We start from the raw sequence: 22456 nt of genomic DNA, 5'->3' as shown, positions 1-22456 counted from the left end.
TAAGAGTCGTGTTTTGTGTCAACAATATCCAAGCGACCCCAAGACAGACAGTCACTGCTCTTTGACCCAGGTCCTGCCATCTCTGACTCTAGGGCAACGTATCACTGTTTCCTCCTCCTGAGGCCACATCCAGCTGCCTTGTGGCTCCACCCAACGGGCGCTACCTTCTCAGACCTACACTTCCTACAGTCCTCCTGTTCCAGCCCGCTCTGCGTTCTGAGCTGGTGGCCTCAGATGCCTCTGGGGGCTTGTGGGAAAGGTTTGGAAACGGGGTTTTAAACAACCAGCCTAGGGAGAGAGATTTCCCTCCACATGAGGTTCCTCCGCTCTACAGGGCTGGCAAACAAGCTCCCGTAAGCACGGCAAAGGTGTGTGAGGGGCACCCTCAGCCAATTCAGTCTGCCTGCTGGAAGCTTCTGCCTAGAGCTGCAGCTGGAGACCAGTCCACTGGGATAAACTGCAGGGGCGCTGTCATCTGTCTGACAGGGACAAGCACTAGTCCTGCAGAAAGTGGGTGCTGTGGGGGCTCACACAGAGGAACCATGTCAGTCACCTCCTGTCCTTCCTTCAGGAATGAGCCCGTCTGGTCCATGTGTCCACAACCCAGGCCCTGTGTTTTCTCCAGGGTGGGGTGTGCTGGCCTGGGAGGCTTCAGTTTCCTTGGCCAGCCTCCTGGCTCCTCCTCCCTTGCAGATGTCTGAAAGACCGACACTTGCGACCATTTGCGGCCATCCTCATGGCCGCCACATACCCTTGGGACCTAGCCAGCTGCTACTAAACCTATTTCCTGAAACAGGACAGCTAGAGTTACCCAGGGTGCCTGTTTGAAATGCAGACTCCAGAGCTACAGGAAACAGTGTGTGTGTGTGTGTGTGTGTGTGTGTGTGTGTGTGTCTGTGTCTGTGTGTCTGTCTGTCTGTCTGTCTGTCTGTCTGTCTGTCTCTCCTGTAAGCTCCACCCTGTAATGCTATCTCAGTTCACCTGATGGTTTGGTTTGGTTTTCTTGAGACAGTCTCACTGTGTGTAGCCCAGGGTGGCCGGGAATTCCCAACCCTCCTGCCTTAGCATCCCAAGAAAGTGAGACTGATACTGGAGTCCCTCTGGCTACACGGGAAGATGAAGGTTGAGGCATCTAGCTGTCTTTCATCTACCGCTTCTTTGATCTTTGTGCTCTCTCTCTCTCTCTCTCTCTCTCTCTCTCTCTCTCTCTTAATTAACTAACAAAATTGAACATATGTTCATATTTTTAAAAAAAGCCTAGACCCAAGGGGTAAATAAATAATACATTCCCTTCTATAGACACTGCCCACCACCAGGAGTCACCAGCAGAAGTGACTTCTATGCTGGGTCCTCCCACAGTCACCTGATGGGCTGGGTGAGGGGAGGGAGTGGGGATGAGGAGAGTCTCAGAGAGCACAGACACTCTCACTGCTTCCTGTCCTTTACCTGACCTGCTCCCCTCTGCCAAGTGCTCCCACCGAGACAGACAGGGGAAGGGGGCCATCCTCAGACACACAGCCCCACATTATGGAATAAGTTCTCTCAGGGAAGGTGGAGAGATGGCTCAGTGGTTAAAAGCACTGGCTAGTCTTTCAGGGGGCTCACGACTGCAACAGACACATACTTGATGCCCAGACATACACGCAGGCAAAACATTCACAGAGAAATAAAAAGACACGAAACGTTTTAAGAAGTGACGCTCTTGCAGAAAACCTGCATTTGGTTCACAGCACCCACATTGGTGGCTGACAACTGCCTCTAACTCTAGCTCCAGGGGGTCTGACACCCTCTTCTGGCCTCTGAGCGCGCGCGCGAGTGCGCGCACACACACACACACACACACACACACACACACACACACACACACCTAGAAATAGAAACAATAAAATCAACACTTTTTTAAAAACCCAAGAGAAGTTTTCTTGGAATAAAGTGCTGACCAGGAGCTATAAGGGGGTCTGAAGCTCAGGTAGAGGGTCCCCTTACCTTCATCTCTCAGGCATACACCAGGCCCCCCCATGCTCACTAAGGAGTCTGGTGCTCTGCTCTTGGTATGCAATAGGCAGTTCCTGGACCAGCGCTGCGGCCCCAGCCAGGCTTGCTGAGCTAAAACTTACAAGCCAGCCAGCGTCCCCAGAACAGCTGTGTGCAATTAGTTACCGAGAGACACTTGAAGGCTGCGGTCCTACCCACCTGTGGTGGGGTTCACCCTGGCACACCTTCTTAGTGCCAAACCCGTGCCAAGAGTGCCCTTAGGGCCTGGCCCTCTAAGGTGCTTAGTAATTTATTTCTGACTCATAGCAGCCAGATCAGGGAGTATGGGTTGCTCCCTGAAGAGAGGCATCCCCTTCCCATACCCATACCCCAAGCTGGGAAGTGGGGACCCACAAGTCCCTTTCTAGTTCATGTGGGTTGATGCCTTTCCAAGCCAGCCTTACATGACTGAGTGGGTTCTCTAGGAAGTTTCCTCTTCTAAATATAGGCAAGACCCACAGTGTGGCAGGGTCAGAGTCTCACCTGGGTGACCCACGGTATAACATGTCAGAGTCCCACCTGAGTGACCCATGGTATGACGGGGTCAGAGTCTCACCTGGGTGACCCACGGTATGATGGGGTCAGAGTATCACCTGGATGACCCACAGTATGACGGGGTCAGAGTCTCACCTGGGTGACCCACAGTATGGCAGGTCGGAGTCTCACCTGGGTGTTCATGATGGCCTTAATGGCAGCTTCAAACTCATCGGAGTTGTTATAGTCCACGGTCCACACATGAGGCTTGCCGATGAAGTTCTCTGCATAGGGATGCTGGGAGAACACCTGCCCAGACCGACAGATGGCTGCTTCAGCCTGGGCTCAAGCACCCACCTAAGTCCCTTTCCTCCTTGCACCCCAAGGCTTAGTCCACCCTTCTGGGATCTGTAGGCACCCTGCTTCTCAGACTCCCAGATCTGCAGTAGGGCCCTCCTGCTCACCTCCCTGGAGGTGGGCTTGCCCCGGAAGAACTCGTGGTTGAGGGAGCTGTGGGGTGGGCTGAATCGAGACTGTAGGAAGATGCAGCCGTTGGCGATGGCCTCCAGTGGTGCTGGGCCCTCGTAGGGGAATCCGAACCCTATAAAGAGCTGGAAGCAGAGGGCAGGCAGGACGGCTGAGTGGGCAGAGGCGCTGGACACTGCGTTGAGCACTGCATTCTGCTCTCAAAAGTCAGATTCTGCTGAGCCACACGGGGTTAGCCCATCGTGTGGCAGCTATGGCTGCAGAGATCCAACACATATAGGAGGAGCTAGTGGGGGCTAATGGATGCCCTCAGAATCCCGGCCTTCTGGACCAAGTGTCTGGCCTGGTAGATGCCTGTCATCCAGGACTGTGGCCTGCAGGGATAGGACAGTGGCCAGAGCCTCACCTTGGCCTTACGCAGCAGCTGCTGGAACTCAGGCTGTGGCAGAAGGCCATGGTTCTTCACAAAGGCAGGGACCTCGGGTGGCCGCTGGCTCTCATAGTACACGGTACCGTGGATCTCCATGTACTTGTTGAGGATGGCCAGGAACTTCTCCTTGCCCTGTGGGAGGAGGAGGAGGAGAGAGAGATGATGATGGACCCTCCCCTCACACTCAGAAGGCAGAGCTGCTAGGTCAGGCACCCCTGCTCTGGGAGCAGAGGACAGGGTCTCTCTCATCTTGGGGTGATTATTAACTTGCTATGTAGACTTGGGCGGAGTCCCTCTCCTCTCTGGCCCTCAGATTTTCCATCCTGTGAGTTGTGGGGCTTGAACTAAACCTGAGGCCTTAGGGTTGGGTTGGTTCTAGCCATGGAACTGAGTTTCCCAAAGGCCAAGGAGACCCAATCCTTACATCCGTCTGTGAACCTGGATGCCCGGAGGACCTGTGGATTTCTCTGGAACCCCCTCACATATCCACCCACTCACCCGTCAAGCCGACCATTCACCTGTCTACATACACTCTGTCCATCCATCCGTCCATCCGTCCGTCCATCCATCCTTCTACCCAATCATCCACACATAAGTGCACCAACCCATTTAACATTCCACCTTCCCACCCACTTACCCACACATCAATCTATTCATCCATCCATCCATCCATCCATCCATCCTTCTACCCACACATCCATCTTCCCACCCATTCACCCACCCACCAACCCGCTCATCTCTCCATCCTCTTATCCATCTATGTCTCTATGCATCCGTCTGTCTGTTCCCCAGTCCACCTGTCCTTCCACCCACTCATCCATGCACCCTTCCTTTTGCCCAGGGAAGGAAGAAGGTGGAGGAAGTTCTGGATTGCAGACACAGGATGTTAGCTGAAGGAAGTGAAGGAGTCAGGGTAACACTCGCTTCTGACCTGAGTCGTGTCACTTGCTATGATGGACTAAGGGGACCGTTAGGGCCCCAGCTACAAGCCAGGACTCAAATCTAATCCTTGCTGAAAGAAAATGGCATCAGGTTTGACTTATTATTTCTATGATTTTTTTTCATTTCCCAGAACATTACAAAATAAATAAATAAATAAAAAATCAAGGCAACCAAACAAACCTCCTGAAAACCCAGAAGGCTTTGCTATGGAAATGGACAGGGTGAGACTAAAACCCATTTATTTGGAAATACTGAGGACCTAGAATGAACAAAACAACACCGGCAGACAGAGTGCCTGACCCCGGGTCTATGTGCAGCAGGATGGGTGGGGACAGTGTGGTGTCGACATCTGGGTCCAGACGGATCCCACGCTCACAGTCCTCATTGCAGAAAAGGGAGTATGTTCCTGAGGAGGAAGAATGGCCTTTTCAACAAATAGTATGGGGCATGCATTTGTCATCCACAGGCAAAGAAAGGGAGAGAGCGTCCGAGCCCAGGACCCTGTGGGGCAAGGCAGAATTGCAGGAGCGTGAATCCGCACACCCATCATATTGCAGTGTTAACTCAAAATGGATCATAGACTCAAGGGAAAAAACTAAAGTTACGGGACCAGCAGAGGTGCCAGAGAAAAGCCATGGCTTTGGGATAAACAAGGACTTCTTCTTAGCTACACCAGAAGCATGATCAGCAACGGACAGCTTTGGATTTTTATTAAAGTCGGTGCTTAGCCGGGCGAGGTGCACACCTGTGAATCCCAACACTCTGGAAGCTGAGACAGGAGAATGAGAATGGCCACAGGGATGACCTGCGCTACATAGGAAGCTCGAGGACCCTTGGGCTACACAGCAAGACCCAAGAGGCAGGTGGATCTCTGTGAGTTCAAGGCCAGCCTAGTTCACTTAGGGAGCTCCAAGACAGCCAGGACTGTGAGTTGTGTCTAAAAATTAACAACAAAAGGACTAAAGTAAATAAGAGAGAGAAGAGAGAAGGTAGCAACGATCTTATTGGCTGTGAATGGAGTCCAGTGGGGCCAAAGAAATGTGTATTTTTGTTAGTGTGTGTGTGTGTGTGTGTGTGTGTATGTGAGTGTGTGTGTGTGTGATGTGTGTATGTGTGTGTATGTGTGTGTGTGATGTGTGTATGTGTGTGTATGTGTGTGTGATGTGTGTATGTGTGTGTATGTGCGTGTATGTGCGTGTATGTGAGTGTGTGTGTGTGATGTGTGTATGTGTGTGTATGTGTGTGTGTGATGTGTGTATGTGTGTATGTGTGTGTATGTGTGATGTGTGTATGTGTGTATATGTGTATGTGTGTATGTGTGTGTATATGTGTGTGTGTATGTGTGATGTGTGTGTGTATGTGTGTGTGTGATTCCTTTATATTTTTTATGTGCCTTGGGGTTTTTGCTTGCACTTGTGTCTGTGTGAGGGTGGAACTGGAGTTACAGACAACTATGAGCTGTCATGTAGTTGCTGGGAATTGAACTCAGGACCTCTGGAAGAGCAGTCAGCGCTCTTAACCGCTGAGCCATCTCTCCAGCCTCTATTTTTGCTTTGTTTTTGTTTTTGTTTTTTGTTTTTTTTGAGACCACACCTAGCCTGAAGCAAATACACAAAGAGGTAACAAGTGAACATTTTCAAGTTTGTGATCAATTAAACAAGGTTCAAGAAGACCTACGAATTCATCTAAGTCTAAAAGAAACCATAGCCAAGGGGATCCCAGGGGGATGGCTCAGAGTCAAACATGCTGAGTTCAAGCAGAGAGAAAAGGCAAACCGCCCACATCCGGTTTGTGAGCAGAAACAAAAAACATGGGGGCAGAGCAGAATGTCTTTATGACCCTGAGGAGCAGACATGGGATTCCATGCACAGCAAAAATGCCCTTCAGGAGCACAGGTGAGGGAGGGCTGGCGAGATGGCTCAGCAGGTAAAGGTACTTGCCGCCAAGCCTGACAACCACAGTTGACCCGGGTTCAAGTCCAGGAACCCATATTGTCCTTTGACTTCCAGGGGTGGTCTCTAGCTCACACAAAGTAAATAAGTAAATGTAAAAAGGAAACAAAAAGAAAATAAAGCAGGGGCAATAATCCCACTCGATAAGTGTTAGCTAATTCCTAACTCTGTGTGCTGGGTACAAGACAGCAGGCTGGAGTGGGATGAAATGAAAACAGGATTAGGGTCCTTTGTCACCCATGAAACACAAAAGTGGTCACTTATATCGGTCACTTATATCTGCTCACTGTAGAACTGCATGTGAAAGTCAGAGAAGACAGGGAGGTGTTAAAATATGAATTCCCAACGTTGGGCCAGCAAGAGAGCTCGTGGGCAAAGGTGTTTGCAGCTAACCCTGCTGACTTGAGTTCAATTCCTGGGACACACAGGATAGAAGGATGGATCTGATTCCCGAAAGTTGTCCTCTGACCTCTGCACAAGGACACACATTCATACATACTCAGTCACACACACTCACACACATACACACTCTCACACACACACCACTCACAGTATACAATCACATACATACACACACACTAAAACACACACACACATATACTCACACACACATTCACACACACTCCACACACCACACCCACACTCATGCACACACTCATGCACACCCACACTCACACACACTCATACACATTCACACACACTAACATTCATACACTCACATACACACATTCACTCACGCACACACTCACACACACACACACACACTCATTTGTGTGCATTTGCGCTCCTCCATGTCACTCAGTCTTGGTTGCCCTCAGAGGGCTGTGATAACTCCGGGTTCATGTCACCATTTGTCCTCTGCCTGCCACTTGACTGCCACTTGACTGACTGGGTTGTGTGCTGTACAGGCACACTTTCTTTGGGGCCTGTCCCCAGCCTGCTGAACCCCATATTCTATCTCTCAGTCCCTCGTAAGCTCTGTAATCAAACTGCTCCAAAGCCATAGCCTCTGGGAAACAAAGACTTGACAGGTGACTTGCAGGCCTGCTTCACATGCACACACACACATGCACACGTGCACGCATGCACATGTGAATGAGAAATCCGGACACACTAGCTTCTGCACAAGACAAGGGTGATGGAGGTCCCAGGGTTTCCCCTGGCACCTGCCCCAATTGCAGACACTGGGCAGATGCTTTTTTTTTTTTGGAGGTGTCTTGATCTAGGCTGTCCCCAAAACTGGATGGACTTTCATCTGCCCGGATTTCAGTCCCCCTCTCTCTGTTGGTAAAGGTTTCTCCCCACTGTGCCCTTTCCCAGGCTTGACTTGATGACCCTGGTGGCCTCAGCAAGTTTGGCCTCTGGGCCTTCTCTCTGTTCCCAGACATCTCAGCAGGGATCTTGGGCCTTCTGAAGCTTTGTGGCCATACCACCACCACCACCACCACCACCACCACCACCACCACCACCACCACCACCACCACCACCACCACCAGCTCCCACCTCCCACCCCACCCCCGTTCTGCCGGGAAGGCAGTGCAGAGTTGGGAGTTTAGCAACCTGGCTCTGGGCTCAGCTGGTTTGTGGCTAAGTGCTCTCGGCCACTGACTACATGTGAGCTGGCTCTATAACCTGCTGGGCCCCACTTTCCCCATCAATAAAACAGGCCCAATGGATAGCACGATGGATAGCCCGCCATCCTCCTCCCAGGGGAGGCAACCCCTGTGAGCCCTGGCAGGACTTGGTGTTAACAGCACAGAGGCCAGCCTCTGCTATTACCTCTGTGTGCTAGACCAGATACTGCCCAACGCTTGCTTCTCCTCCTTCCTCAGCAGGAACCCAGACCTGAGGCAGCCCCAATGTCTTGTAATAAACCCACTCTTTGATGTCCCTTGAAACTGGGTAGATCATGAGCTAAAGACACAGCCACTGGGCTCTATAGGAAGAAGACCTCTTGGTCACCCTCCTCCTGTCAGATGTTTGTGGCCAGCCTGAGCCTGTGTCAGGCTTGGGGTGAAGACTAAGCCCATGTTACCAAGGGATGATGTACCTCAGCCTGGCCACTTCCTGAGACTGAGAATCTTGTCCGGTCACTATAATCCTGTGACATCTGATCTAATCCTACCAAATATGGCACGGGGATTTTCAAATAAGACAACCATGCCACAGGTTTGACTCAGGACACTGGCTGTGTGCCTGGGATGACCTTGAACTCATCACCCTCCAGTCCCTTCCTCCTGAATTCTGAGATCACAGTCACACTGCTTATGGGTGCTAAGGCCCGAACCCTGGGCTTCGTGCATGCTAAGGCAAGCACTCTACAGACTGAGCCACACCCCCCAGCCCAACCATGTCCTCATACCCTCTGTCTGTCTTCTGTCCCGCCCACCCTCAGTCATGTCTTTGGTCATACCCAGGGAATTCTCACAGGGAGGGACCCAGGGAAGACTGCTCCATGGACCCTGCTGTCCCCTCGCCCTCCCCTCCTCCCCCTGGTACCTCCATGGGGCTAGAGTTACAGTCAAGGGCACATCATCAGGGAGACCCCACAGGGCAGCCACTGCTGAGGTAAAGCAAAGGCACGCACATGGAGGCTTCCGGTCCGTACCTGGAGCTGCCTCATCGCCACGGAGCATAGGGAACAGAGAGAACAGGTTAGTGACCAGAGGCAGGCACCACCCTCAGAAGTTTCCCAGGATGGGGGACCCAAACTGGAAGGTGGCGTCCTAATTTCTAAGCCCCACCCCTGCCTCTCATCCCTCCCAAGTTCCACTCTACCCTAAGCCTGCCTGTGGGGTTTACATCATTTATTAGTTCCTAGAGGTGGGGCTGAAGGGTTTCATCAGAGTCCTCCACAGAGCAACCGTCCAGGTTGCTGGGAACAGTGCAGGGGTTGAGGGAGGGACAGTCGCCATCTTGTTAGGGACTACTAGGAACCATTTGCATCCTCTTATAATACAGTGCACCCTCTAGACTGCAGTGCGGCAGATGGGAACTGCGGTCGGGATCCTGCACCCATGCCTGCAGCTTCAGGCGTGAACTGCAGAGGCATGGGCTTGGCTAGGCAAACCCTGTCACTGTGTGGCTGGAACCTTCGTGGTTGTGGATATGATCAGCACCAGAACCAGGGGCGGTAGGTATTCCCAGCGCTGGCGTGCATATGATCTGTGTGGCCGTGGTCTACACTTGGGTGACGGTGTCAGTGACAGCTTATGGCAGAATGGCTGTGGCCTGTCCTGTGTAGGCATGGCAGGTATGGAGAATACGTTGGCACTGGCGTGGGCGTGGCCCACCCTCAGCAAGTGTGGCTTTGCAGTGAATGTGGCTTGCACTGGACCTGGCATGGCTGGAAGTGGGGCTTGCTGGGGCTCACCTTCCAGATACTCGCCTCCTTGCCGTACACCACTGCCATGTTGCTGGCTTTGCCGTCTTTGATGAGCTGCTTCTCGGTCTCATTGAGCTCCTCAGACACGAAGCCCATGAAGGAGTTGTCTGGGGTGTGAGCTACAGCCCAGCCACAAAGGGAGAAGAAGGGGTTATCAAATGTCCAAGTAGAAGCCCCGGTCCCTTGACATGCCTGTCCCAGGAGTCTCAACTGAGCATGTGGGGAGAGCACCCACCCATGGGTGGGCTGACCTGGACCAGAGAGTGCCACAGAGCTCTGAGCAAGGAACCTCCAGGGCCACTTGGCTCTGCAATAGGTCTCCAGATGGCTTGACTCTGGATAACCAGGCGGAACTCCCTTCTCTGCTCAGTCTCTCCTCTAGAGCACCATCTCCATCTTGTTTCCCTTCTCTCGCCCGACGAGCGTCACTGCAGAGAGGTCTCTGCCACCTAGCTCAGTCCCCCGACCCTCAGCATGCTGACAGCTGTTCCCAAAGTTCTCTTGGCAGACTCTTTGCTCCAGGACAATCCTTTCTGACTTGGGTCCCATCAGGTTCCTAGACCTGCCCAAGACCCCACAGGCCAAGCTCCCCCTCACTCTGTCCCCAGCTGGCCTCAGTGTCCCCGGCTCTCCTGAGCGGTCCCAGCCAGGCCACCTTCACTCTCACACCTGCTATCCCGTCCAGCTGCTGTACCTCTGCCCTCCCTTTTCTGAGAGGTAAAATACCCACTCCCACCATCTGCCCCCATGAGCCTCTCTGGCGTCTGCCAGCCTTCTTTGCCCCCCTCTCTCCCCGCAAGCCGGTTCTCTGTAGAGATCACAACAGAAATTAAGATAAAGATCTCCCGACTCTCCACCAGAACCCAGCCCAGGCAGGGCAGGGTCCGACTGACTTCCTTTCTGTCCCTCAGGGACAAAATGAGTTATTATCTCTTTTTAATAACTTATTTATTTATCTATTTTGCTTAGATTTTTGGAAAAGCCTCATTGTTGTGAAGAGTTAAAATAAAAACTTCATAAAAACTGCAAAAGAACAGCAGATAAGGGGACAGGACAGAGCAGGCCTGAGATGTGCCCCGACAAGCCTAAAAACAAGGTCGAGGGATTGTTCCGGGAACTAACAGTCGCCATCTCCGCTGAGTCGGGGGCCATCCGGACGGACAACTCCCTGCTCTACAGATAAAGATAAGACGCTCTCCTACATTGGGAACACTCCAGCCCGCACGTACTGCTTGCAGATGAGACCTTGTACCCATTTCCCTTGCTGATAACCACGCTGAATCCCCTTGACTTCCCCTATACAAAGCCTTAAATTTCGAGTCTTGGGGTCGATTCCTCTGTCTCCTGCGTGAGACACGTTTCGGCCCGAGATCTCGTTAATAAACGCTACCTCTTGCTGTTACATCAAGACCGGCTACTTGCGTCTCCTGGGGAACTCCATCCCGCGACTAGAGTGAGAGGCTCCCCAAATTCTGGGGCGGCTCTTTCAGTTGCATTCCTGTTAAAAGATTACCCAATACATACGATTTGCCTAAAAGATTATATGATGAAAGGGGTTCTCTCCTTATTTGATTAGTGCTTTTTAAATTTTAACATTTTTGGGGCTGGAGAGATGGCTCAATGGTTAGGAGCACTGACTGCTCTTCCAGAGGTCCTGAGTTCAATTCCCAGCAACCACATGGTGGCTCACAACCATCTGTAATGGGATCTGATGCCCTCTTCTGGTGTGTCTGGAGACAGCTACAGTGTACTCAGTATATATAAATATAAGAAATAAATCTTTAAAAAAGAATTTAACTTTTTTTTTTAAAGTTTTAGTTAACGAGGAGATTTCCCATCCTGCAACAGGCAGGCTGTGGCATGGAACACAGTCATGGTCTAAGGGTCAGGTGTGGGTAAGCCTGCCCACAGGAGACGTCTCCTGTCTCCTCTCTTGTTCTCCTGCCTTGGGCCTGACCAGCGTGGGCAATGCTGGAACCTGGAATCAAATGTCTCCAGCGCCCACTGCCTTCTTGTGTGGGAGGAACCCTGGTGAGTGCTGGCAGCAAACAAGGCACTCTCAGGCTCCCGGGACACCCCAAATTCCTGTCACCCACTCCAGATCCTTGTGATCAACACCTTAACCTTCCTCAGCAGGAGGGGGAGCCCCCTCAGGGGAGCTAACCAAATACCCTGTAGCCTCCCCACCAACTCCTTGAAGGGCACGTGGGGAGTCCCTCGAGACGAAAGCAACCCCAAAATTCTGATTTCCCTGCCCCCCCTGACTGCCGGGATTACAGGTGTGTACCGCCATGCCCTGCTGATGTGCTGACTAGGGTCCAGGCCCCGGTGCCTCCTATCACAATGCCTGGGAATGCTTGTGGGCCTAGGCTGGGTGCAGAATAGAACCAGGCTTCCTGCTCTTGGCTTCAGGAGGTGAGGCAGAGCAAGCCCTGTCCCCAAGGCCCAGAGCTCTGTCTGTGTGGATACTCAGGACAAAGGATAGTTCTGCTGTCTCCCAGGAAATTCTCAACTTTAGAAGCAACCCCACCACACAGAGGCAGCCAGAGCCTCTGGATGGATGGATGGATGGATGGATGGATGGATGGATGGATGGATGGATGGATGGATAGATGGATAGATGGATGGATGGATGGATGGGTAGATGGGTGGGTGGATAGATGATGGATGGGTGAGTTGGTGGATGGATGGATGGATGGATGACTGGATGGACAGATGAATGGACTGATGGATGGATAGATGGATGGATTGATGGATGCCTCCCCGCTGTCCACCTCCAGCTGGGCTGGCTGCCTTCCTCTTCCGGTGGCCTTCCTCTCCTCAGCAGCTGAGGACACATCAGGCCTGCCTTGTCCTCCACCAGAAGGAACAGATTTAGAGTATAATTAGCTGAATCACTCAGTGTGAATGGACAAGGAAGGGCCATGGCCAATTAAAATAACGGGGACAATTAGACAAAGGGCTCAGGGCAGGTGGAGGTTAGGCCAGGCGAGGGAAAGAGAGGCAGCCTGGGCTACCTAAGACCCTGTCTCAATACATTAAAAAGAACAGAATAATTATAAGGTGAGGAAGCACACTGTTTGAAGAGCATAAGCAATGGGGGGGAAATAGACAGAACATCTGGTTAGGGTTCAGGAGGATGAGTAGGAGTTTGCCGCATCAGTAACTTCATATTCAACGTACTCTACCCTGGACGTCTCACTTTTTCCACGAAGAATTTTTTTAAAATATTTTTTAGCATTAATTAATAATTAATTAATTAATTGTGTGTGCATGCATGCCTGTGTGCGTGCACTTGTGTGCATGCACTTGTGTGCTACGGTGCATGTGTGGAGGTCAGTTTGTGGGAGTTGGTTCTTTCCTTCACACTGTGGGTCCCAGGGAACTCAGGGGATTAGGCTTGGTGGCAAGCTTTTTTACTTGGTGATTTACCTTGATAGGCCATGTTAGAAAGCCCTTCTTTCTTTGAGACAATGTTTCTCTGTGTAGCTCTAGCTGTCCTGGAAGTCGCTCTGTAGACCAGGATGGCCTCCAACTCACACAGATCCACCTGCCTCTGCCTCCCTAGTGTTTATTAGGTTCTTGCAGAAGCCTCTTAGCCCATCCTCTGTCCCCCCCACCCCCCATGACTTCCATCCCTTTGGCCATCTACAGTCAACTACTACACTCTGCCTGCAAAGTCTCTTCTTGAGCCAAACACAGTGGCACATACCTGGTCCCTGAGGCCTCTCTTATCAAATCTGAACTTCCTTTCCAAGTGGGACATTACCCAAGACTCAAATGCATAGCTTTCCTTCTTCTACCCCAGGTCCCCTGCTCTCTCCTTGATATCTTTTCCCTCCCGACTTCATTCCCTGGGACACATTGTATCTGAACTACACTCCCGTCTGGGCCTCACAGAACTTCCAAACAAAGTGATTTCCACAGAGCTGCCTGTCCCTAGACAGGTGGAAATAACTCTCCGGACTGCAGTTTCCTCCCCCAGACTCCATGGGCTGCAGGAATTGTCCCACCCTTCTGGGAGCTAATGAAGCTGTCACTCAGTGACTCTGATGTCTCATCTCTGCCCAGTGTGGCCCGAACCTAAGCTTCTGACAGAAATGTCGACTGACAATTTGAATAAAGATCATATCCCCTGCAAGTCTCTGGGAACTGTGCGGAACCACTCTGCTCCTAATTTAGACACAATCTTAACAAGATGTTATCTGGCTTTCTGGCCCAGAGCCTCTGAAGTACCACAAATTAGATGCTTACAATGCTACTCTGCTCACAGCTGAGGGCCAGTAAGATGGCGCAGGGTGCAGGAGGTCCCTGCCACCAAGCCTGACAACCTGAGTCCAGGGAGTTCAGTCGTAGGGAATCACATGACAGAAGGAAAGAACTGATTCCTGCAAGTTGTCCCCGGACGTCCCCACACTGGCCATGGTATGTGTGCGCTCCACTGCTATGCCCCAAAAGATATTCCCTAGTGATACCAAACAGACCCTTAACCAAGAACCGCACATGATTGAAATCCCGGCTCTTGGGAGGCTGAGGACGGAGTTCAAAGCCAGACTAGGGTACATATTGAGAGCCTTCTCAAAATTTTCTAAGTGGGGGAGGCTGGGGATGTAGCTAGCCTAACATGCCCAAGGCCCCCGGTGTACACCTCAGCACTAGAAATAAAAAAAAAAAAAACAAAACAAAACAAGCTAGAAATGGCCAACACTCTGCTCCTGAGGAGTTCCCTTCCTTCAGGCTCACCCCAGTGTTGGAGCCTAACTAAGCTCCCATGTTTCCCGAACCTTCAGACTCATCCATCTGCTTAGTTAGCGTCCCTTTGTGTAGAAAGACCCATGTTTCTTTGCTCCACTCCACTTCCAATTTCTCTGGTTGGTTCTGGAAGCTTCTGGAAGGCTACTGGGCCCCTGCTCTGAGCTGTGTGCTTCTGAGAGCTCCTAGCCTTGAGTCATTACTAGCCCTGGACACACCTTCTAGAATCTTGGTGATGCCTGCTTCTCTCTACTCAAGGGGATGGTTGGTGCTTGTTAAGTTTATTCCACTGGCCCAGGAGGAAGGACACCTAACCCGGCACACATGGGGAGACACCCCCTTGCACACCCACCCCTGCACATACCAGGGTAGCCCCACCTCTCCCAGCAGCACTCACGGAACATGGTCATGAACTGCTTGGGGTTGAGGTTCCAGTACCCCCAGTTGGTCCGGTAGCCATGCAGTGTGGCATACTCCTCATGGTTGTACGCTGGCTCCGTCCCGAAGGTGTCGATCACTCGGATTCTGCACCTGTCCTCCCCAAGAGTGAACCGGGACTGAGGTCACACCTTTCTGCGTGTCCCTGCATGCTTCACCCTTTCTGTGCCAGCTTCCCCAAGGGGAATACCAGTGGCCACTCCTGATACCTGCAGGGCCCCTGGTTGGTATCCAGAAGCCAGGCTGTCATCTCCTCTGGGGAAAGGCTAGAGGCGGTGTCTGAAGTGGGGAGGGGTCTGAGGGGGAAGGGGTCTGAAAGGGGAGGGGTTCAAAGGGGGAGAAGCTTCCTTCATTGTCTACAGTCATTTGTAAGCTGTGCTTGTTGGGAAGAAGAGTGTTCGTGGGTGGGGTCTTGGGGACCTGAGCTTGGGAGACTGCCCCCAAGCCTTTTCTGCAAATGGGGTCCCTCCCAGGGCTCAAAAGAAGTTCCGATCCCTGGCTTCCCTCCTTCACTGTCACAGTCGCCCTGCCTCAAACTTGTCGTCGAAACCCCAGAGCTCCTATAGGATCAGCTAACCTAGGGCCAGGTCACTCTGAGACCATGGCTCCAGAAACTCTACCCGCCCATCCTTCCCTGAGTGACTCCTGAAGAAAGGTGCTGGCACTTAGACAACCACCCCCCACCCTCCGCACACCCCCCTCTCCCCTCCCACCACACACGCAAAGTGCTAGGGCCCAGCGTTCTTCTGGGTGACCCAGAATTTGCAGAGTGCTGAGGTCCGCAGGATTCCTGATTCCAGCGGAGAGGGGGTGGGGTGGGCAAGATGGCAGTGTGCAGACAGCGCACATTAATAACAAAAGCAATAACGCTGGCTGTCACCTCCCTCTAATGAAATCACACCGCTGGTGGCATTAGAGCACAGGGATGAGCCAGGAGGCTCTTGGTGCTAAACAGAGCCAGTGCTGCTGGCTGCACCATGCTCGCCTTAGGTCCTGGGAACACCAAAGAAAGGCATTGGCTGACACCCTCGCTCCAGGCTCCATGGTGGGCATCTTGACCACAGAGAGGGGACTTTCCCACCCTCCTCACCCCTCTGGGATGCCTCGGGCCCTCCTTCCAGGTCACCTCCCATCCTCCCAGGCTTCAGCCCCCATCCGGGAGGGGAGGACCGTGAATGGTGTTAAAGGGCTGCAGTGGTCTGTTTGGATGGGAGTGGTTTGGAGAGGGAAGGGAAGGTTGAGACAGGAAGAAGAGGGCCGTGTAGAGGTTCACCCTGGGCTAGCTGGCAGGAGAAAAGGCATGGGGGAGGAGCTGTGGTCCCAGGAGTCCCTGGGTCTGGGTCTACCCTGGGCTAGCTGGCAGGAGGGAAGGCATGGGGGAAGAGCTGTGGTCCCAGGAGTCCCTGGGTCTGGGTCTACCCTGGGCTAGCTGGTAGGAGGAAAGGCATGGGGGAGGAGCTGTGGTCCCAGGAGTCCCTGGGTCTGGGTCTACCCTGGGCTAGCTGGCAGGAGGGAAGGCATGGGGGAAGAGCTGTGGTCCCAGGAGTCCCTGGGTCTGGGTCTACCCTAGGCTAGCTGGCAGGAAGGAAAACATGGGGAGAAGCTAGCTGGGGTCCCAGCAGTCCCTGGGTCTGGGTCTACCCTGGGCTTGCTGGCAGGAAGGAAAGCATGGGGAGGAGCTATAGTCCCAGGAGTCCCTGGGTCTGGGTCTACCCTGGGCTAGCTGGCAGGAGGGAAGGCATGGGGGAAGAGCTGTGGTCCCAGGAGTCCCTGGGTCTGGGTCTACCCTGGGCTAGCTGGCAGGAAGGAAAGCATGGGGAGGAGCTAGCTGGGGTCCCAGCAGTCCCTGGGTCTGGGTCTACCCTGGGCTAGCTGGCAGGAAGGAAAGCATGGGGAGGAGCTAGCTGGGGTCCCAGCAGTCCCTGGGTCTGGGTCTACCCTGGGCTAGCTGGCAGGAGGGAAGGCATGGGGAGGAGCTAGCTGGGGTCCCAGCAGTCCCTGGGTCTGGGTCTACCCTGGGCTAGCTGGCAGGAAGGAAAGCATGGGGAGGAGCTAGCTGGGGTCCCAGCAGTCCCTGGGCCTCTCACCGGTACTTCTTGAAGGACAGCCCCATGTACTGTTTCATCTGCTGCAGGCCATGATAGTCCGTGTAGATGAGGTCAAAAGGCAGAGGTACGGTGAGTGGGCAGTTCCCCCGGCCTGGCGGCACCCCTAAGTTACTGAGAGAAGAGCCCGTCAGAGTCTGAGCCCCGAGACACCCACCCAGTTCCCACAGGCCAGGGTGGAAAACAAGGGAAGACTGCCTGCCTGAGGGCAGGTGGTGAGAGCCCAGTCTCAGAGATGAATCAAACAGGATGGACAGACGGCCCCACACATTTGTATGGAGCCCACCGCACATGGGCACCCACCTAGATGGGGGGTTACCTAAATCCACCCAGGTCAAGCAGTGCCCCTGGCCTGGTTCACCTGCCTGGAGGAAGGGGCACTTCTATAATTCCCATGGCCCCAAGTTTGCTCCGAGAGCAAATCTGGCTTTCAGAGTGCCACAAATGTGAGCCAAAGCCCTCCGAGGCCCTTCGGGGTTCCCTCAGGGCCAAAGATTCCAAATGTCACAGCTGACCCAGCTCTTGCAGGCCTCTGGGGAGCCCCTCCCTGCTCCAGCCAGCCTGGGACCAGGGGCCTGCCTGTGCCTGGTACTTCACAAATGCAAAGGTTTTTTGTTTTTCTTTCTTTTTCTTTTTTCTTTTTTTTTTCTTTTTTTTTTTTTTTTCTGGGACAGCTGCCTCCAGTGACCTGGAAGCTATGGCTGGGTCACAAAGGAGTGAAGATCCTGCTGTCTGGCAGGAGACTGTCAGTCATCTCATGGGACCCTGAAGCACATGGCCATGGCCTTTCGGCTTCTTTTAGAACGGCCATCTGGTCGGGGCCCTCCCTTGAGAAGGCTCTAAGCCTTGGCACAGCCACCACAGCTGCCAATTCCAGTGTTGTTAAGCACCCAACTCTGTCTATAAAACCATCTCCTTCATTAGGCCCCTGAGGAACTGACCCAGAAGCCCCCTGGCTTCTCCCCTTTATACCTGAGCATCCATTAAGTCTACACTGAACCACAGTGTTAGCGAATGGGCCTCTGCTGCCCATGGCCCCCTCCACCTTCTCCTTATACTAGGCCAGAGAAGAAAGCCCGGGGTCAAGATGACCCCCCCACATCCTTCCCTTTTTTTTTTTTTTTTTTGGTTCTTTTTTTTTCCGGAGCTGGGGACCGAACCCAGGGCCTTGCGCTTCCTAGGTAAGCGCTCTACCACTGAGCTAAATCCCCAGCCCCTCATCCTTCCCTTTAATACACATTTTGAAGGATATTATGGGGTGCCAGGCTCTATTCCCCAGGAGACCTGTGGTCCTTGGATTAGGAAGGTCCCAGGAAATGTGAGTAGCCTGGGGAGGGACAGGGCATAGGGCCGGCTGTTGGGAGCTGATAGACTTTGAGAGCAAGGAGGACCAAACAGGCCTAGAATGTGAAGAGTCCTTGTCTTTACGAAAACTCTCAGCTCCTAGGAGTGCAAAGTGACTTTTTAGTGGGCTGCGTGTCCCACCTTTTGTCTCAGGCCACTGGCTTCTTGCAGGAACAGGACAAAACCTCCTTTGGTTGTACCTCAGATGCAAGCCTGCTGGAAGAGGCCCCAAGGCCTCCTGGGAGCTCACACCACAAGCAACCTTGGGCCAGGGAGGTGATGGGTTCTGACAAGGACAGTCTCATTAAAGACACAGGACCATGACTGATCCATTGCCTGGTTGTGTCTCGGGCTCTCTGAAATAATTCAAGCCAGGTGGAAAAGTACCGGCCCAGAATCCACTGTGCTGTTTGTGCTTGCTCAGTACATTCCCGCCCCAGGCTGGGGGAGGGGCCAGCTCACACCGTGTTCCCAACAAACCGTCCACTATGGCCCCTTTTCAGTGGTTAGATGGCACGTGCCCACAAGACTGAAAAAAAAGGTGCCAGGATTGGGGCTGCAGATGGGTATGGTGGCATCAGGGTGGGTCTGTCCCTACAGAACATGACAGGAAGAGCTGGACCAGCAACCTGTCTTGCTGAGTTGTCTCCCAACTATGTCCCCCGCTAATGCCAGAAACTGCAGCAGAGCCAGGAAAGCAAGGTCCTAATGACCTTATTCCTTTTATATAAAACCTTTAATCTGGTCACACAGCCTCGGCCCTGTGCCTCCTGCTCTCTGAGGACCATTTCTCCACGACCCCCAGGGGTCATAGAACACAGGCAAGGATGTTTCTAAGGCAAGGATGCTTCCTGGGCCAACCAGTGATGGGGAATGGGCAGAGGTCTGTGACACCCTAAAGCAGTTCCCAGCCAGACAGCTCATGAAATATTCGGCGATGCTTTTCTGTGTTAAACCACCACCTCTGCCCGGTAGGGAATCTCTGCTGTGTGTCTCCCCAGCCCTGAACTCCTCTAGTAAGGCCAACACTCTCACAGAAGTCTCGCTGCTGCTGAGTTCCACAGCCCCTGGGGAGAAGAGGGCAGGTCTCACCCAGCTGAGAACCACAAAGGGACCCAGGGACCCTTGCTCTGGCCCTCCCCTGGTAGATTTGAGAAAGTGGGTAGCTACTGCTTCTCCTGATGGGAATCTGGCTCTGGCAAAATGAGGATAGTTCTAAAATATAAATCACGGTGTCTGGGCTCATTACTTATACCTATACTCACATCTTTCTGGTTGCTTCCAGGCAACGTGTGTCACCCTGTCCCTGGACTCCTTGTTTTTGGATTGGTTTGGTTGAGACGGGGTCTCGGTATGTAGGTAGCCTTGGCTGGCCTTGAATCCCCAGAAACCCATCTCTGCCTTCCCAGCGATGAGTTTAAGATGTATGACACCACACCCGACCTTCTAGGCTAGTTGTTTTTCTTCTTGTTTTGTTTTTTTCTATGTAGTCCTGGCTGTCCCGAAACTTGCTCTGTGGACCAGCTAGCCTTGAACTCACAGAGATCTGCCTGTTGCCCAAGTGCTGCCACTAAGGGCGTGTGCCACCGCTACCCGGCTGTTAAGCATCCCTTCTTACGTGGGTATGGGGATCCCAATTCGGGTCCTCATGCTTGCTCTGTTTAAACGAATGCACTGCCCCCCACCCCCATGCACTCTGAACAGCATTCATTAAGGTTCACCCACTCTTCTAGAAAGGCACTAGTCATCTCCCCATGTTCTTATACATATAATTAGTTAAAGTTCCAAACCGAAGATGCTCAAAATCCTTGCGGTCAGAAGGACCCTCAACTCTGTTGTTCTGGTCATAATGACAACTTTGGAGCCTTACCTAATGGCTACCCCAATCACCTTGTCTGAACTACGGGCTCCCGGGGAACAGGCCAGCTTTGACATTTCAGGGCTGAGCTCAGATTCTTGACCAATAATGTCGTCAGTCAGAGGACTCTCTCCAGACAGAAATAAAGAGGTATCGGATGGGACGGTCCTCGGGGGGATGGGTTCAGGTGTGGGAGCGTCATCCAGCAGAACAGTCTAGTTTGGCCCCGGGGCGGGGGAGCAACACCTAATGGAGCCCGAGCTTCTGCAGGCAGCTGGCGGTCCCTCAGCCCTTGGACGCCACGGTCCTGTGTGGGGCTGGAGAAGCACTTCAGAAGGAAGCTCTGTGGAAGGGTGGGGAGAAGGAGCCAAGCTGGTCCCCTTCTGTCTTTTCCAGGAAGGCGGGAATGAGACCGCAGCCGCCTGCCTGAGGGGCCTGAGGGACCAACCTTTCCCGATTCCCTGAGGGAAGGCAAAAAGAGCTTCATTGCTCCCAAAGGCATTGCTCCCTGAATACCAGGGAGCAGAAAGGTCAGCTACTCCAGGTGGCTGTAGGTTTATGGCCTGTAATTCAAGTGCACTTTTATGGGCCATCTTAGACTAAGTGGTTGGCTGGGGCTGCCGCTTGAATTGAAAAAACACCAGCCTGACAGTCTCCAGCCAGAGGTGGCTCCCGGAGCTGCACAGTCCCAGCCAGAACACCCTCCCTATCCCTCTGCATCACTAGTACCAGCTCTTACTCCACAGACCCTGAGTCACAGAGTAAGATCTCGGGGCTTCCCGAGGGAAGGCTGCCCCACGGAAGGGATGCAGTTTTTAGAGCTGTCAAACCCGGTGGTCAGAGGGATGCTCCCTGGACCACTTGGGTGGAATCTAAGCATGCAGAAAGCTGACTGAGATGGCCTTGCAGGTAAAAGTGCTTGTTGTTAAGGCTGATGCCCTGAGTTTGGTCCTCAGAATGGGCAAGGTGGCAGAAAATTGACATACACACACACATACACATATACACATACATACACATACAAACATACATACATGTACACATATACACATACATACACACACATACACATATACACATACATACACATACATACATGTACACATATACACATACATACACACATACACATACACACGTGTGTGCACACACATACACACACAAACAGGTGAACACACACACGCACCCACATGCATGCACACGCACGCATGTAAAAAGTAATTTAAAAAAGTAATTTAATACAGAGGTAGAGGATGGATAGGGTGGCAGCCCAAGGACACGGACACTCACACAGGTCACCTGAGTCCCTCCACCTCTGTGCTCAATCCAAATCGACCCACACAGAAAAGCCAGGGTCCCGACTACAGAGGTGGATGTTGGGTGAAGTGCTTGCCTTGCAAGCAGGAGGAGCTAAGTTCATTCCCTAGCACCTATGTAAAATGCTGGAGGTGGCAGTGTACACGTATGACCTCAGTGCAGGGCTCTCTAGTCAGACAGCCTAGCCTGTCCGGTTAACTCCAGGTCCCAGTGAGAGATGTTTGTTAACGAACCAAGCACCGGCTTTTAGATGGCTCTGTGGAAAATCACTTTCTGAGCAAACATGAGTACCTGAGTTTGTCATCCTAGTACCCATTTAAAAGCCTGGTGTGAGCCAGGCATGGTGGCTCACACCTCTAATCCCAGAACTTGGGAGGCACAGGCAGGTGGGTTTGTGAGTTCAAGTCCAGCCTGGACTACAGAGCGAGTTCCAGGACAGCCAAGGCTACACAGAGAAAACCTTGCCTCAAACACACACACACACACACACACACACACACACACACACACACACACACACACACACACACCCCAAGTGCATGTGAAGCTGTCTCCTGGGGAAAGGACAAACAGACCTACAGTATAGTGGGGACAGTCTTGATTTTGCCAGGAGGGATCTGAAAATGACCGAGAGTGGCAGCTGTATACTAAACTGAACGTACTTAAAGCCACCAGACTGTCCCTTGTGAAGTGGTTAAGGCAACATATTTCATGTGATGTGCATTTTACAATAATTAAAACAGCCACCCCTCCATATGCCCAGATCCCAGCATTCTGCCTCCCAGAGGCACTGGGGTCCCGTCCTGCCTGGGAGTCTCAGCTGGTTGCAGATGGCACAGGGCAAGAATCGGCCCCCTCACTTTCTGCTCTTAGATCAGAGTAGGAGGGGGCAGGGTAGGAAGCAATCTGCTGGGTTCTGCTATAGAGAAAACTCTCTGT

At 52.6% G+C, this 22456-nt stretch overlaps 1 protein-coding gene across 3 annotated transcripts in view; it reads right to left on the bottom strand.

The window, feature by feature from the left end:
* The window catches only part of Mgat5b (alpha-1,6-mannosylglycoprotein 6-beta-N-acetylglucosaminyltransferase B), a 68776-nt gene that overhangs the window by 5795 nt on the left and 40525 nt on the right, over nucleotides 1-22456 (bottom strand). For 2 of the 3 annotated variants that reach the window (NM_001440286.1, XM_087572543.1), the window contains 6 exon segments: nucleotides 2701-2817; nucleotides 2973-3119; nucleotides 3401-3556; nucleotides 9692-9822; nucleotides 14853-14986; nucleotides 16981-17112. In NM_001440286.1, coding sequence (NP_001427215.1) covers nucleotides 2701-2817; nucleotides 2973-3119; nucleotides 3401-3556; nucleotides 9692-9822; nucleotides 14853-14986; nucleotides 16981-17112 — 817 coding nt within the window. 3 annotated transcript variants of the gene reach the window in all.

This window comes from Rattus norvegicus, chromosome 10 (genome assembly GCF_021556685.1).
Source record: "Rattus norvegicus strain SHRSP/BbbUtx chromosome 10, alternate assembly SHRSP_T2T, whole genome shotgun sequence".
NCBI lineage: Eukaryota > Metazoa > Chordata > Mammalia > Rodentia > Muridae > Rattus > Rattus norvegicus.
The sequence above is the reverse complement of the archived record's forward strand: the minus strand, read 5'-3'. Positions and strand labels throughout refer to the sequence as shown.